Consider the following 16,470-nt stretch of genomic DNA (forward strand, 5'->3'; position numbering starts at 1 on the left):
TTATGATTATACACTCTTTTTGATTTGTATAACTGCAAATGCAGTCAAAAGAAACACTCCATTTCATCTACCCATATTTGATGTGGTTTTTAAAGTGCTGGACTGCAATAAAAGGCTGTTTGGCCTATCTCTTTGTGGCAATTCAGGATTTATGGGGTTTTTTTCCCTTTCAAAATACCCCTGAAGAGTAGGTGCTTTCCATACCTCAGTTACATTTTCAAGGTGGGCGAGGGGGGGTTGGAAGTGCAACACCAGGAATCTTTCATCTTATAACTTGAGGGATAATTTTGTTATCAGTAAGTCATTGAACCAAGGGCACGAAGGTGGAGGCATTGCTTAGCAACCAAGCAGAATGGCACGAACTTCACTGAGGTAACCCATGTCATGATCGGCTGTGTAGTTTTGAGAGAGTTTACCTCTGGTTAGTTCAACATCTTCCTGCAATGCACACGGCCTGTTCCGTTTCCTCAGTAAAGTGTCGTCAGAGTTCATTTTTTCTCTGGACTAAGTGATTTTGCTAACAAGGGGTCCCTTCTGTTGAGCATATTTTTTTAAAAAAATAAGAGCCATGTCACTCCTTCATTTTCCATGACAGCCATCTCTTTTTTGAGAGCCTAACAACTCTCTGTAGCTGTCAAGATCGTAGCATTTCCAAATAAGCACAGCTATGAGGCTCGTTTTATAGTGTGGGAAGTGGGCACACCTGGCAGGGCCAGGAAAGTGATGTACAATGAAAAAATAGCACCTTAGTTTTCTTACCTACCCAAGAATAGAATCAGCCCTAAAAGCATATATCTCAGGTGTCAAAAACCAGAATAAAGACTCTATACAATGAAGATGGGAAAGGATTCCACAACTTTGGGAGATAATGTCCTCTCCTGGGCCACCACCCCCTGAAGTTCTGAGGGCATTGGAACTACCATGAATATACGTATGTAAGGAGGAGGTGGCCTTTCAGATATTTGAGGCCTAATTCTATGGAACTTTAAATACCCTGAATTGGTCCCAGAAATGAACTGGCAACCAGTGCATTTGGTATGAGAGGTTTAAATTTGCCTTGTGTATCTCTATTCTACTCTTTTCCTGGTCTAGATGCTAGTTAAACAGCCTTGGCACTCAGCTTTTTAAGCTCTGGTTCTTAGTGTAGGTTCTGAGTTGTAATATGGGAAAAACCCAATATCAGAATGCCCCATATTATTTGTCACCTGATTGCAAGGCAAATAGCTTGTGCTAATTCCAGTTACTAGATAACCTCAACCAGGGGATGAAAAGAATCTTTCCCAACCCAACTCAAATGCTGCCATCTGCTAGAACCTGAAAACAGCCCAAAAGCTACTTAAGAAGGCAAGCAACACCCCTCTGAAGATTACTACTGGAAGTAATGAATGTTCTTCAGCATATGCAGCTTATGGAATTTAGATAGGAAGAAATGCAATTTCCCAAGCTGGACTTTAGCCGGGAGAATGAGCCAGATAACAATAGCCATATGAGAAGTGCCAGTGAATCTCTCATATCCGGACATGGTCAGCTACATCTCATCTGAAGCTTGACAACTGCAGCAGTGAGATACCCCACTTGAGGCAAGGTATTCTGTGGCTGGGGAAATGGGTTGGCTGTATGGCTGAATTTTGAAAGGAAATGATACTTCTCCACTCATGATTTCATGATCAGAAAACAATGTTTGCTAAATAAAGGGTGTGTGTGTGTGTGTGTGTGTGTGTGTGTGTGTATTGTGGTCATCCATCTAATTTTTAAAAAAGGGATAACCATTTGTCACACCTACTTTGGAACTTGTATGAACATGGGTAGCACCAGGCTGCCCAGCAACTGTTCATTTTATTTATTTCATCATTTTCTATACTACCTTTCAAAAAAAAAAATATCTTCCCAACATCTGTGTACAGGATATGGTTGAAAGCAGAAAACACTTCCGTGGTGTAGCAAAATGAAGGGCTATTATATTGCTCTGAAATCCAGGTATGACCTAGAACCTGGGAATGGATACAGTCCTTAACTACTTCTTCTGAAAACACAATGTGAGGTCATCTGGAGAAGCAGAGTGAAGTGCCATTACTAAACTGATGGTAGCCACCTTTATTTTTCCCCTTTTCATCAAACTAAAGTGAGGTGATAATGTTGACCAAAAGAAATAACAAAGACTATCCATGAATATAATAGTAATCTCCCACTCTTGATTCCCAGCAACTAGTATACAGAACCATACTGCCTTTAACTGTTGAAGTAGTATATAACGATAGTATAGAAAAACAGGTGCCGGAACTCACAATGAACTCCTCCTTTGTTCTCTTATAATGGCACCTGAGAGGTACCAGAACTAAGTTCCAGCTGAAAAAAAGCCCCAAACACTTGCAACAGGGAATCTAGGGAATCATTACAGGGCTATTTCAAGACATGTCCAAAGAGGTTTGGTACTAGTGGAGACCAATATAACTTGAATTGTGACTACTAAGTAAAAATGATTTCCCTTTTTAAAAAAAAAATATTCTACTCTCCAAGCAATTCCACTGACTCCACTCTTTTAAATTCCACCGACTGGAAAGAAAACAACTTAGTTATCTTATTTCATCAGGAGAGGTGATGTTCCCATAAAAGCAAGCTGTCCCATAGCTAATACTATGAAATATGCAGATATGTTTCAGGACTATGCATTTCATTGTTGCTAACTGTCCACTTTGAACAAGACCTTTAGACCATTGCACTGCTATGATACATCAATCTATAATGTTCCCACCATAAATTTTCCCCATACTTAGGATTTATATGTTGCACTTCAACATAAAAGATGAGATAGACAGAGAATCATTCAGCAGAATCACAATACAGGTAATTACGGTCTGTCAGCATTTCTATTATGAATTCCATTTAGCATTGGGGGCTTAGTATTTCCATCATTTCAGAAAATGTCAGACGGAAAGCTGGCACACAGATTACCAGCCTGGATGCAAATTTGTTTACACAAAATATTTAAATCTGTTCAGCTGCTTCTGATTTAGAGATGAGCCAGAAACCTTAAACTTCTAGGATCTCCCCCTCCCCCCGACACCGCCATTCCCCGCCATTGCCATGGGATTCTGCCAAATTCTCCATCAAGGTACAACTATCTGTAAGTGCTTAATAATAAAAACTGATCTCATTCCTTTTTATATTCCTCCTCCCACCACCATTACTGTCATAAATGCATCACGATGCAATTAGTCTGAATTTGTGTTAACAAAATAATGTGTAGCAATTACAGAGAGCTCATACTTTGTTGCTGAAATGGGGAGAAAAAGAATTTATGAATAGCAGGGATGGCCTAAGACATTTTGGCCCCATCTGCACTATACATTTAAAGCATCTTCATACCACTTCAAAGAGTCACTGGGAATTGTAGAATCCTGGGAACTGTAGAATCCAAAGAATCCTGGGAATTGTAATTGGTTAAGGGTGCTGAGAGTTGTTAGGAGACCTCTGTTCCACTCAAAGAGCTACAATTCTCAAAGTGGGTTAACCATCAATCCCTTTATCCAGAGAACTCTGGGAATTGTAGGTCCATGAGGGGAATAGGCACCTCCTAACAACTATTAGCAACTTCATCAACAACAGTTCCCATGATTCTTTGGGGGATGTTGTGACTGTTAAAAGTGGTATGATGATGCTTGGAACCATATAGTGGAAATAGGGCTATTGGTGAACAGATGACAGTAGGGAATTATTTCAACACTGGTGATGCAACAACATCCTGAGGGCAGCAGACTAGCTTTGGGAGCACAGGGCAATATGTGTGGCAGATTGAGCTCAGTGCTCCTTATGACCCACAAACATCTGCTGCCTTCCTCATTCTGTCTACTGGTAGGGCCAGCTCTGAGTTGGCTTAACCATTGCAGAATGCCTTTCAGCAATTGTAGAGCAAAAGAAACCTGACATGCAACTCCCATGTTCATATTGAGACCAAGCAAGGACTGAGCACCATAAATAACCCTGCTGCCCTAACTGAAGGGTGGTGTTGGGAGATGAAAGCTGAATGGCAATGGATCTTCATCATACAGGTGATGGGAAGTCCACAACACTTTCTAATAAGCCCCTGTAGCAAAACATGTTCCAATGGAACTTCTGCTTGTAAAATGGAACTTCCCCTTCCTCACCTCTCCCCATGTATCCTCTGCACCCTTTCCCAAAGTTTCTCCAGAGGGTTGCGGATACTCCCAGAACAGATGATGTTGCAGTGGGAAGAGAGTTCCATTGCACAAGCAGAAGTCATTGCACAAACAGGGCAACAACCCCTGTTATATTATGAATAGCTGCACTTCTTTTGGATTTAGTTTGTGGTGTCAAAGGGAGACATAAATGCTACAACACACACACACACACACACACACACAAACCCAAACACACAAACATCAGTGTCCATTGTGCAGGCCATAGAGGAAAATGTTTCATCTTTGCTGTCACACAGACCCAGACCCTTTGACCTGGCGAAGTTGTCTAGTTGCCAACCATGTTAATAAGTCATGTACACGGCTGTGTGAGATCTCAGCTCCACTACAGTCAATGGGAAAAGTTCAACTTACACCAGTCGCCATTCCTTTTCCACTGTGCTCTCTAAAGAAGAAACAGGTGCATTGGGCAGGTGAACCAATCTCTTGCTCACTGGTCTGATGGATCAGAACAAAGGCCCATCTAATTCAACACCCTGTCCTCAAAGTAGCATCCCCACTTTCTCTAAGGCGATCAATAATGCTGATTCTCTTCAGCAATGTTTTATTCTCACAACAACCCTGTAAGGTAGGGTTGAACAGACCGGCTTAAAGCCTCCATGTGGGTTTTAAAGCAGCATGGGTATTTGATTCCCATGGGTCTCCACAGCCTTAGTTTAACATTCTAACCACAACATCACTATAACGCATAGGAGCTGTGAACAGAGCACATGTGGGGAAATTAAAACCCATGCAATATACCGTATTTTTCTGTATATAACACCCCCGTGTATAAGACGGCCCCTATTTGGGGGGACCCCAAATTAAGGAAATGGGGGGAGGTTGCCCAAAGTTGTTAAGCTTTTTTTTGGGGGGGGGGTGTTGCCAACAATCGCTCACCTGCCTGGCCACCACCAGTCACACGCCTTGCTGAAGCCAGCAATCATCTGCCCGCTCGCTGCCAGCCACCAGCCACCGCCAATTGCCAGCAGGCCTTGCCACAGCCACTAATCACCCACCCAATCACCGCTGACAATCTCCTGCTCACAGCTGCCACCAATTGCACACTCCCCCTGCACTATCTGTGTATAAGATGACCCCCCTTAATAATAATAAAAATCATCTTATACACGGAAAAATACGGTTCCTCGTGGCATTTGGGAGTAGTCTCTTCTGGCCCCCTGCAGTGCGTTGATGCAGCATCAGAGATTGTATCTCAGTGTCAGAGCAGATACATCCAGAAAGTTCCAGGTTCAACCGTGGCGTCTCCAGGTAAGGGCTGGGAAAGTCTCTTTTCTGAAACTTGAAAGAGCCACTGCCAGTACTCTGTAGACAATACTGAATGGGGTGCACTAAGGAATTGACTATGTAGAAGGCAGTTACCTTCGCTCTAGGAGATCATTAATAATGGGAAAGATTCCTTGCTAGCTTGCCTTCTCCTACTGATCTCCTGCCATTTCTCTAACCACAGGGAAATAATGTTGGTTATGAAGGGCACATACTCAGCTCATACGAGTCAAGGGACCCCCAAGGCCCAGTGATGTTCCCAAGTACTGAAACTGAGCACTTGAACATTTTTAACTTTCAAGGCTGAATGGAGATTTGCATCTAAAACTTTCCCTGTCCGAGGTAAATGCTTCACATGGACTCAAAGACTATTATGGGGTGGTTGTATTGCACAATGTGAATATTTTGTTCACCCTGGGCTTTCAGAAGAATAGACCCAAACAGGCTTCTGCCTTTCCTCTCCATTCATTTTTTAAGGTTTTTTCCTTGATATTATTACAAGATTCCCCTTTCCAGGCTCTTTCAGCTCATATGAAAAAGAAATGAATTCCATTAATGTAATTAAACTTGGAAACAGTTACAATACAAGCCTTAAAGGAGCTTCACAGTACAGCAGCTTCATTACTTACTACAGGACATTTTATTGCAGAACCATTTTTAAAATCAAAAACATTTTTTTTTAAAAAAAGGAAACAGGTGGAAATCTGGCAGTAATACTGCTCATGTCCTGCCAAGAATTTTTAAAGAAGTGTAGGCTCTCTGTGGCCCTATAGACATTAAATGAAGTTTTCATTATTTTATTTCCATTGCATTAAATTTAATAAGCTTCTCTCCACATGCTTAGGTGCATGATATAGGAATGCATAAGAGTTTCTAATTGCCAGCTATATGCTTTCTTTACCAAGCTATGTACAATCTGTAGATCACCAAAGTCAACAGCAAAACTCCACTCAAGTTTAATGGCTCTTGACTGCACCTACCGCTGTTCTGTTACCTCCATCCTTTTTAAATGGGGCTTGTATGTGCCTCTTGGGATTGCCTGATGGTTGCAGAGCAGCAGTGCTTACTTAGTGAACTTATGTGCTTCCCTGAAACCGGAATCACAAATGTTATACTCAGCAATGCAGAAGTCCTAACACACTTTCTGAGGGAAGGCTACTTTGGTGAAATGGATGTCAAGCATTACTTGAGTTAGTTTTCATTTCAAAAGACTAAATAAATTTTTCAAGGCAAACACTGCCTGATGTCCAGGCTCAAGCAGTAACAAAAGATCTGCTGTCCATGGTACTTAAACAATTCGCTCATTAAGATCTATAGGGTGGTGATATCTGTGTTCATTTAATTTGAAGTCTTTGTTTCATGGACTGAGCAGTTAGAAGTAATTTTGGTCCCTATAAATTATTTAAAAATATGTATTGATGCCATATCTTGCCAATGTGACAACTTCGCCACATACATGGCAATTTGATTTCTGAGTTGTGTGGCCTCCTATATTATTTCCCTGTTCACATCACCATGGGTTGAATTCAGTTCCATTACAACTGTAACAAGTCTCCAGCCTTGCTAGGAAACAGTATGGAAGTATAAGTCATTTTAGGCAACAGACTGAAGCAGTCATTCCCAGCTTATCTCAAAATAGCAACTAGCCATTGAAGGATAGGATGTATTCAGAAAATGAACAAATAAATCACTATTTTACTGTGTATCTCTCTCTGTGCCATTTAAAGGGAAATGTTTAAAATCAGCACCAGATGTAATGCACAAATACCATTAACTGATGAATAAGAAAATGGTCAAGGAACATGATGCTGCAATAATGTACAATGGGGATTCTTTTGGCAAGGAAAGTTCAGTCTTGTCTCATCTGATTACTAGAAGTTTTATTAGATGCTCCTTGTTCTCAATGGAGAAAAACTGAATGTCCCTGGCATAGTAACTTTGAAAATAAACTCCTAGTAGAGCGCATGATTCTAAAGGAGTCTCAGTGGCTCCAATCAAAAGGAACCTGAGAGACTAAAATAATTTGACAACTCAATTGTTTCTAAAAAGAGGACAACTTTTAAAAGGGACACGGATAGGACTCAAAAGACTTCTGATCTATTTATTTTTATTAAAAATATTCCAACAATCACAAAAAAACCAAAAAAGAGATTTTAAGCACCAACTGAGTTAGAGTGACCATATAGTAAAATTGCCTCTATCCTACACACAAGCAATGACCCATAAATGTAATAATTGGCAATTCCATGTGAAATATTTCATTCAGACCTGTTAGCATTATGCTACATTGTGATGACACCTCGTGACGACATCTCCTCCCTGGTTGAAAAGCAACTGGGGGAAGTGGCATCCTCTGCCCAACCCTCACAGTCCTGATTCATCCATTCTCTTTCGCATACTGAATAGGATTAAATTATAATATACTTCTTCATAGTTCAGTTGGAATCATTCCTAACCAATCATATGCTCTAGTGGTTTTTCATAACATGTGCATAGGCACATAGTCATAGTCAATGCATCTACTGTATGTGTGCAATGTGGTTTACATTTTTTTTTATTGAAAATACTTATGCATGGCAAAAAGTATAGGATAATTGCAACAAAACACACACACAAATAAACAACAGCAAATGTAAGATGCGGTGACATTTCATGAGTATAAATGTCAAGTAACAATATCCAATTACTTCATATCCAAAGCTGATATCATTAGGACCTAGCAACCCCCCTATATTTTATACCACAACCCAAAATGTCAGACAATCCCCTCCACCAAAGCTCCCTTATGGAAGCTCTCAGGGTTGTGGAGTCAGGCGAGGCAGGTAGAAATAGCCAATCTCTGATAGCAAACACATAGGACCCTGCCAATGACCTGTTTATTGAGCTTTCATACTGAGTTGCTTACACAAAGCTTGCATGGAGATTCGATTATATCCAGTCTTTATTGAGCATTCATTCTGATTTATTTATTGGGCAGTTATACGACAATGAGTGTTTGTCCTGATTTGCTTGTGGGGTTTTCCCATTAGTCATTCATTCATTCCACACTTTACAATGCATTTCCCCGTCATTTTCCAAATGCAAGAAGACTGTGCTTTTCTTTTCTTTTCTTTTCTTTTCTTTTCTTTCTTTTTAGTAAAAAGTAGATTTATTGCACTACAGTGGTACCTCGGGTTAAGAACTTAATTCGTTCTGGAGGTCTGTTCTTAACCTGAAACTGTTCTTAACCTGAAGCACCACTTTAGCTTATGGGGCCTCCTGCTGCCGCTACTGCGTGATTTCTGTTCTCATCCTGAAGCAAAGTTCTTAACCTGAGGTAATATTTCTGGGTTAGCGGAGTCTGTAACCTGAAGCGTATGTAACCTGAAGAGTATGTAACCCGAGGTGCCACTGTACAGTAACAGAGTGCTTCAATCCACTTTAAATGTGAATACCCAAAAGTTCTACTATGCAACTGAATCACTCTTACAGAATCCTGGAAGCAGTTCCCATATGAAGGCTCTCAGTGCTGTAAGGCAGGTGAAAATAACCATACACTGATAGCAAAGGCAGAGCCTCCCACATCCTGAATAGGAATTCAGTATTACTGAGCTCCCAGACATTATTTGGGGAGCATCCATGCCCCTCTTGGAGTATAGACAGACAGGAAAGGTTGCCTAGCTAAATTACTGCCTGCATAAGCCTTCTCCTGAAAGATTTTATTTTATTTGTTGAAGGACAAGAATATCTATTTTGCAAGCTCGTTTGCCCTTTTCTATATTGTGATTCACTTGCAATGTTCTCCCCCCTTTTCTTAGCATTTCTGACATATCTAATATTCTTTTTAATCCTCTTGCACCCACACTGATTGACATTTTTGGGTAACAGCCCTTCTCACTGTCATGCCATTGAAGCAGGGCTGAAGCGATGCAGTCTTGAAGGCAACGGAGAGAGATATAAAATATGCATACAGAACTGTCTATATCATTGTGTAGTGTAGTTATGTCTGCCTTTCCATAGACACACAGAAAAATTCTTCTAGTGTCCTCCTGTGGAGTGTGTTAAGGCTTTAGTGCTTAGGCCAACCAATAAAGGCCAACCGCAAACACAGACTTCATCACCACTGTTAAATGTTATTGATTCCTACTTGTTAAAATCATGGTCTAAAAACCATTCAATGGCGCTCCAAGCCATTATCATGAAGTTGATGGATTTGATGGCACCCCCAAATGCCACATCATTTGAAGGAAATACAATTAACAAGGATTTGGGATCTTCAGCCGCCAAACACCACCATTATTACCAACTGGGAAAACTAAAGGCTTGGAATGATAATTGTGGCAACATGAGAGTACAGCTGAAATAAAGATTCATAAATAGCAAATCTCACACACTAGTATTCTCAAAACTGAACTGGGATAGATCTTTACTACAAAGTGAATTGGTTTTGCATCACTTTAACTGTCATGGTGGGACGTGGGTGGCGCTGTGGGTTAAACCACAGAGCCTAGGACTTGCTGATCAGGAGGTCGGCGGTTCGAATCCCCGCCACGGGGTGAGGTCCCTGCTCTTGCCAAACTAGCAGTTCGAAAGCACGTCAAAGTGCAAGTGGATAAATAGGTACCGCTCCGGCAGGAAGGTAAACGGCGTTTCCGTGCGCTGCTCTGGTTCGCCAGAAGTGGCTTAGTCATGTTGGCCACATGATCCGGAAGCTGTCTACGGACAAACGCTGGCTCCCTCGGCCTATAGAGCGAGATGAGCACTGCAACCCCAGAGTCGGTCACGACTGGACCTAATGGTCAGGGGTCCCTTTACCTTTACTTAACTGTCATGGTATTTCCAAAGGAATCTTGGAAATTTATTTTAGAATCATAGAATTGTAGAGTTGGAAGGGATTGTGAGGGTCATCTAGTCCAACCCCCTGCAAAGATGGAATCTTTTGCCCAACATGAGGCTCAAATCCATGACCCTGAGATTAAGAGCAGCATGTTCCACTGACGGAGCTATCTCAGCTGCTTAGAGATCCTTAGCTTTGGTCACACAGAACTGCAGCTGCTAAGAGTCCCTGAAAAAGGATACAGAACTATTAAACCAGATTTAGCCTGCAGTGCAGAGATCTGCCACTTTCTTCAGCTCAGCTTGTAGGATGCAGTGACCATGTTAAAAGACATTTCTTTCAGTTCAGTCAGAAGGAAGATGTTTCTAGTTTGACGAATATACATATGGGCAAGGGGGTGGACACCCAAACATTACTCGACTGGGACGTCTGTCATATGTGACCATTGGCCATTCTAACATAAGGACGTAAGATGAGCCTGCTAGATCAGGCCAATGGTCCATCTAGTCCAGCCTCCTGTTACCACAGTAGTCAACCAGATGCCTGCAGGAATCCCACTAGGAGGACCCAAGAACAAGAGTACTCCCCTCTCCTGTAGTTTTAAGCAACTCGAATACAGAAAGATACTGCCTTCAACCATGGAGGCAGAGCACAGCCATTATGGCTGGTAGGCAATATAGCCTTATCCTCTATGAATTTGTCTAATCCTCTTTTAAAGTAATGCTAGCTGGAGCTGATGGAAACAAGTCTAACAGTTTTTGGAAGGCCGCAGGTTTCCCATCTGTAATATGAGATCACTTTTGCAGACTGAATCCAAGATGCAACTCTGTACTCAGCCAGAATATTGGTCCATCTAACTCTGCACTTTCTGGAGACCAGTAGCTCATGAACTTCTCAAGTGGACCTCCCCCTAGTATCTGATATTCTGTTAGCTGGAGATGCTTAAGATTGAACTAGATTTTTCCGCATGTAAATCATGTGTTCTAAAATGGAAATTTGATTCCAATAGGACCATTGAGGACTCATTGGGACCATAGAAGTGACCAACAAGGTAGAAGGGAAGCAGAAGGTTATGGGGGGAAAACCACATGATGAAGCACAGGCCTTTGGAGTCCTCTTTGCTTCACCTCCTTCAGTTTTAAATGTCCACTCTCCCTTTCCATTGTCCTATATTATCAGGGAACACAAAAGATAGGTGAAGACCCTCTTTACATAATAAGTACATAAATCAAACTTATGAAAGGTCATCTTTTTCTGACTGCAGGGGCTGTACGTCAAAGGCTAGACAAAGAAGTCAATCACAGCTGCAATGGGTTGGGATGGCATGCCAATGTTTAATAGTCATATCCATGCATGGTCCAGCAAAACAGTAAAAGGTGCTTGTGGGGGCACCCTTTAGGGTACCATCTGCTTCCTGCTGAAGCCAACAACAGTATACACAGTGAATTTTAAGCCAGTGTCTGGATGGGACTCAGAAAGCACATGGTGGGATGGGATCAAAAAGTCACATGTCACAGCTACACCAGAGTTAGACCCATTTATTTAATTTAACAAAGCCTTTCTACAGCCGCACAGCTTTGCCCTACCTTTCATTCATTAAAGCCTGGCACCATTATCTGACTGCCTCCTGACCATTATTCTTTTGTGAAGCATTGAACTCTGCTTCAAATATTAATGGTATAATGAATTGAAATCATACTGCAATCCTTTGCTTCCTTACTAGGTAGTCAATCCCACTGAACTGAAACTAAAGCTGGACCTCAGGGCTAAAGCCCAAAGCTCTACACCTGAGGTAGCTCCACACTGCTCCACACAGAAAGCAGCGGGTGATGGGGGAAAAGGCAAACAGGCCCAGCATCAGTGCCTGGGCTGGCATGGACATTCCAGGGCCCAACGAGACTCATTCTGGTCACCACCACATCCCTTCTTTCTTATTTCAAAAAAACATTTTAAAGTCAGGAGATGGCTGGCTGTGCACATATGTGGCTACAGAGACTCACTGTATCATTCTGACTTTAAAATATACTTGATTCTTTTCTGTCACAAAAAAATGTGCTTATAACAAGGTTAATGCATTTCTGTTTAGCATCCAGGGCAGCAGAAGCAACTTACATTTCATTCTTGTAGATATATATATATATATCTATATATCAGGTTTGGCTAACCGCTTCAAGTTTTGTTGTTGCTCAGGTATACAGAAGCATGCAATGGTAGGGTGGACAAATAAAATAAATTTTGTGTGCTTCACAAACTGATGTAATACACAAGGATATCTAAAGCCTCGCTCCAGCATGCTGCCTGTCCGGGTCTAAAATCACCTAGCTGCATCACTGTTCACACTGCTCCTGCTGCTGCTACTACTGCTAGTAGTGCTAGTAGTAGCAGGTATATGTGCCTCCCTGTAGCCTAAACCTATTGCTGCTTGTCCTTTTCACTGGATGTGCTAACCAATTGTTCCCCTTGTTTCTTTGCCCCCTGCTTAATTACACCAAAATATTCCTACCATCACCACCTGTCAATTAGAAGTAGCAATTCCTTCAAACTTTCGTTCTGTACTTCGTTTTCAAGTCTATTTTCAAAAACCTTCTCACCCCATCTCCTTTGAGGTGGCGTAATCCCACAAAGGACTCCACCTAGGCTGCACATGGACTCATAAATACGCACTCATGCACCTCACACGATTTCTCATTACTCAGTGAAGGAGAACTTCCCATGTAGGAAGTGAAATGAGACCATTGAAAAGCGTGATGTTTGACACCATGTGACGTGTTCGTTCCTGACTGTCTGTGGTACGGGATTTGTGATGTCTTATTCACACATTGCCAGTCATCCCTTGAGGTGGCAGTCATCAAGTGATGACTGTGCATATGCAAACCTGCCCTGTGTTTGCCACTGAACAGGTGCAGCGTCCAGTGGTATTCCCCCCCCCCCTTCTCCCAAAGGTGTCACTCTGGTTCAACAAGTGCCTGAAAATTGCTCACCAACCATCGCTCCCTGGCATTGATGTGCATATATATCTTAGCAGTACAGACCAGAAAAACCACCTGTGCTATTAATTTCTGTAGGATGCTGCCTCCATGCGACCCATAGTTACAAGGCAGGTCTTCCTCTGTGTCATCCATTTAAGCAGAATATCCATCCTCTGAAGTGTGTGCGTTTCCTCCCAGCCCCCCAGAGATCACACACGGGTTGTGTATCTCTGTTGTGTATTATTCAAGCAAGCAAGTCACGCACAGGGAAATGGGAGGGCAAAAGAGATAGGAGAATGTTTATTAATTAGGGTTCCCCCCCCTCTAATCAGCCCAACACACCTACATTCACACATACACACATCAACCCACCCACCCCTTCTAAATAAATGGTCCTTCGATCTCCCTACTGAACCATTTCTCCGAAGAAGAAGAAATTGGGCAAAGGATGGTGGAGGAGCAGATTGCGTCAATGGCCACAAACCCGGACAAGCTTTCTGTAATTAGAAGGTGCATTAAAATTCCAGGCATGTTCCCTCCCCAGCCTGGGCTGGAGCGGGGAAGGAGGGGGATGAGGTAAATCCCTTACCCCCCAGCATTAGCAGCCCTAGGCAACCCTGAATGATCCTGGTCCTTCCTCCCCTTCACCCCTCCCTCCATGCAAATGGGGACTGAACCAGCTGCGAACCAAGACAATCAAGTGTTTCATAAAAAAGACCCAGCTCAATTTTGGGGGTGGGGAGAGGAGAGGAGAGGAGAAGAGGGGGGAAAGCAAGCTCCTTTTCAACCGAAAAGAACAAGCCAAACTGTCCAGTGGGAATGGAAGACTCCAAACTGAAGATTCCTCAAACTCCCAAGGAGCCTCATCTCTCTCTCTCTCTCTCTCTCTCTCTCTCTCTCTCTCTCTCTCAGTGGGGGAGATGAATGCATTCCTTGCAAGAAGGATTTCCAAAGAAGAGATACACTATCTGCCTCTAGCCATGCAATGGTTGTATCAGGATCCCCCAATTTGAAAGCATGCCTCTCTCCAAAGTACCGATTTATCCATCCTAGTCTAATTTATGGGATGCCATTCTCCCTTCTCACGCCTAGCCCTTCTGCACCCCACCTCCATTCATTAAATCAAAATGAGGAGGGGGAAAGGCTAAATCTTTGCACTCCATGACAGATCTTGCCCACAAAGATGCTTAATGGTTTTGTTTTGTTTTTTAAATAATGAATAATGAAGCTGAGTCCTTCAAAATGCCAAGCTATAGTCATGGTTGGCTAAAGTCCTTCTGTCTTCCTTATCTATCTATCTATCTCTCTCTCAACTTTCCTTATGAAATGGGTCTTTATCGACATTAAGGAAAAGAATCTCATTCAAGGCAAATGGGTACACATTTGTCTGTGTGCTTCTCAGCCAAAATCTGTTTGTTTGTCTAGAAGGAAACCACATTTAAAAAAAGAAGAAGAAGAAGAAGGGAAAAAAGCAAGAACATCAAGTAATCTCCTTCACTCTGTATATTTGTCGCTCTCCTCCCCCCCTTTTCCTAAAAAATAGTCTCAAGGCAAAGGGAAAAAAGAGGGGGAGAGGAATCCTCCAGCGGTAATTCTGTCGGAATATCCACTCGTTTAAGAGGCTGTAGGACCCAACTCACGTCTCTGATTGAGCATACTGCAAGAATATTTATTGGGCACCAGTTTCAGTCACTGCATTGAACGCCAGCCTTGGCAAGCAAATTGCATTTCCTATCGCAGATGAGGGAGCATGGTGTGTGTGTGTGTGTATGTATATATATATATATATATATATATATATATATATATATATATATATATATATATATATAAAACACCCCAACCCCCTCCTCCCTCCCCTCCTCCCTCACCTCGCTTTCTCTAGAGATCATTTATTTTGCAAAGCAGCAACATCAACCCCCAGCAAGAAAGCCACATTCATAAGACTAACCATCAGTGTAATCATGGGGAAACCTTGAGAAAGGACAAAGCTATAACCACACACAGAGACAACACACACACACACCCCTCCTTCTTGGCAAAAACACAGTTCTCTCTCCTCAAACCCCCCACCGACGATTATTTATATATTTCTATACCCCCTCTCTTCCCTTCACTGGGCGATCGATGGTGGTGATTGGCAAAATCCCCCCCCCTTTTTTTTTGCCCCGCGCCCCTTACCTTTCACACAGGAGAGCATCCAGAAAAAGACGAGGTTCCCCAAGGTAAATCCACTTTTAATCCCCATGATCTTGCCCCAGATGCACAAGTCCGGGCGGCTGCATCTCCTACATCCCCTTCGCCCCAGATCTGCGGCGGCGGCGGCTTGGCTCGGCCAGGTGGCCACTTTGCAGCAGCAGCAGCAGACCCTTTGCATGTTCTTCTTCGGCGAGGAGCGGAGCGAGCTTCCTCCCCGGATCCGGAGCTGCCTGCCCGCTCGCCTTCGTCGCGCCCCCCTCCCTCCTTCTCTCCTTCCTCTTCTTCTTCTTCCTCCTCCTCCCCTGCCTCGGTCCAAGGCGCAGTGGCGGAGTTTGCGCGGAGCTGTGTGAGTGTGTGTGTGTGTGTTGATGGTGCGCGGTCACAGCTCCGAGTGAACAGTGTTTCTGGGATACCACAGCAACCTTGACGAGGAGGACTCAACCATCTCTCCGACGGGGGCAGCGAGGCTCTCGGCGCAGGCGAGCTCGAGGGAAGGGGGCCTCCGCTCCTCGCCTGCCGCCAGCTCAGCTATGCTAGGCAGCCCGGGGCTGGCCAACACTAGCCGCCCCCTCCTGCCGATAAAAAATAAAATAGCAATACAATATATATTATAAAAATCTCAGGAGCTGCGGCGCGCTTCGAAATCGACCAGGCGCGCCTCGAAATTGACCAGGCGCGCGGGCTTTAGCCTCCAAACTCTCCACAGCCGCTCGGTGGCTATTGAGGCTCCGTTTCGTCTTTCCTCTCCTCCCCTCTCTCTCTCCCCGCTCTTTCAGATGCTTTTTTTTTTTTAAAGGGAGAATGCTTGTTGATGTTTTTTGTTGTTTTGGCTTAGGAAAAAAAGCTGGTCGTCAGAAAGAATCATCTGGTTGTTGCTTTTCTATATATATATATAAACCAAACCAAACCAAACCAAACCACAATAGTCCCGAGGAAACAAACAAGCAGGAGCTTAATTCAGCTGCTTCTCCATCTCTCTTTCTCTTTCTCTCTTTTTCGACAG

At 43.0% G+C, this 16,470-nt stretch overlaps 1 protein-coding gene across 5 annotated transcripts in view; it reads right to left on the bottom strand.

Moving 5' to 3' along the window:
* CSMD3 (CUB and Sushi multiple domains 3) overlaps nucleotides 1-16,220 on the bottom strand; it is a 607,508-nt gene extending 591,288 nt beyond the window's left edge. For 3 of the 5 annotated variants that reach the window (XM_081204230.1, XM_081204229.1, XM_081204228.1), the window contains exon 1: nucleotides 15,450-16,213. In XM_081204230.1, coding sequence (XP_081060356.1) covers nucleotides 15,450-15,645 — 196 coding nt within the window. In that variant the 5' untranslated portion in view covers nucleotides 15,646-16,213. Of the gene's footprint in view, nucleotides 1-15,449 lie in introns of all 5 variants that reach the window. The other 2 variants (XM_081204227.1, XM_081204231.1) reach the window with 2 other exon arrangements.
* Nucleotides 16,221-16,470: the final 250 nt, after the last annotated feature.

This window comes from Podarcis bocagei (genome assembly GCF_964188305.1).
Source record: "Podarcis bocagei genome assembly, chromosome: 8".
Taxonomy (NCBI): Eukaryota; Metazoa; Chordata; class Lepidosauria; order Squamata; family Lacertidae; genus Podarcis; species Podarcis bocagei.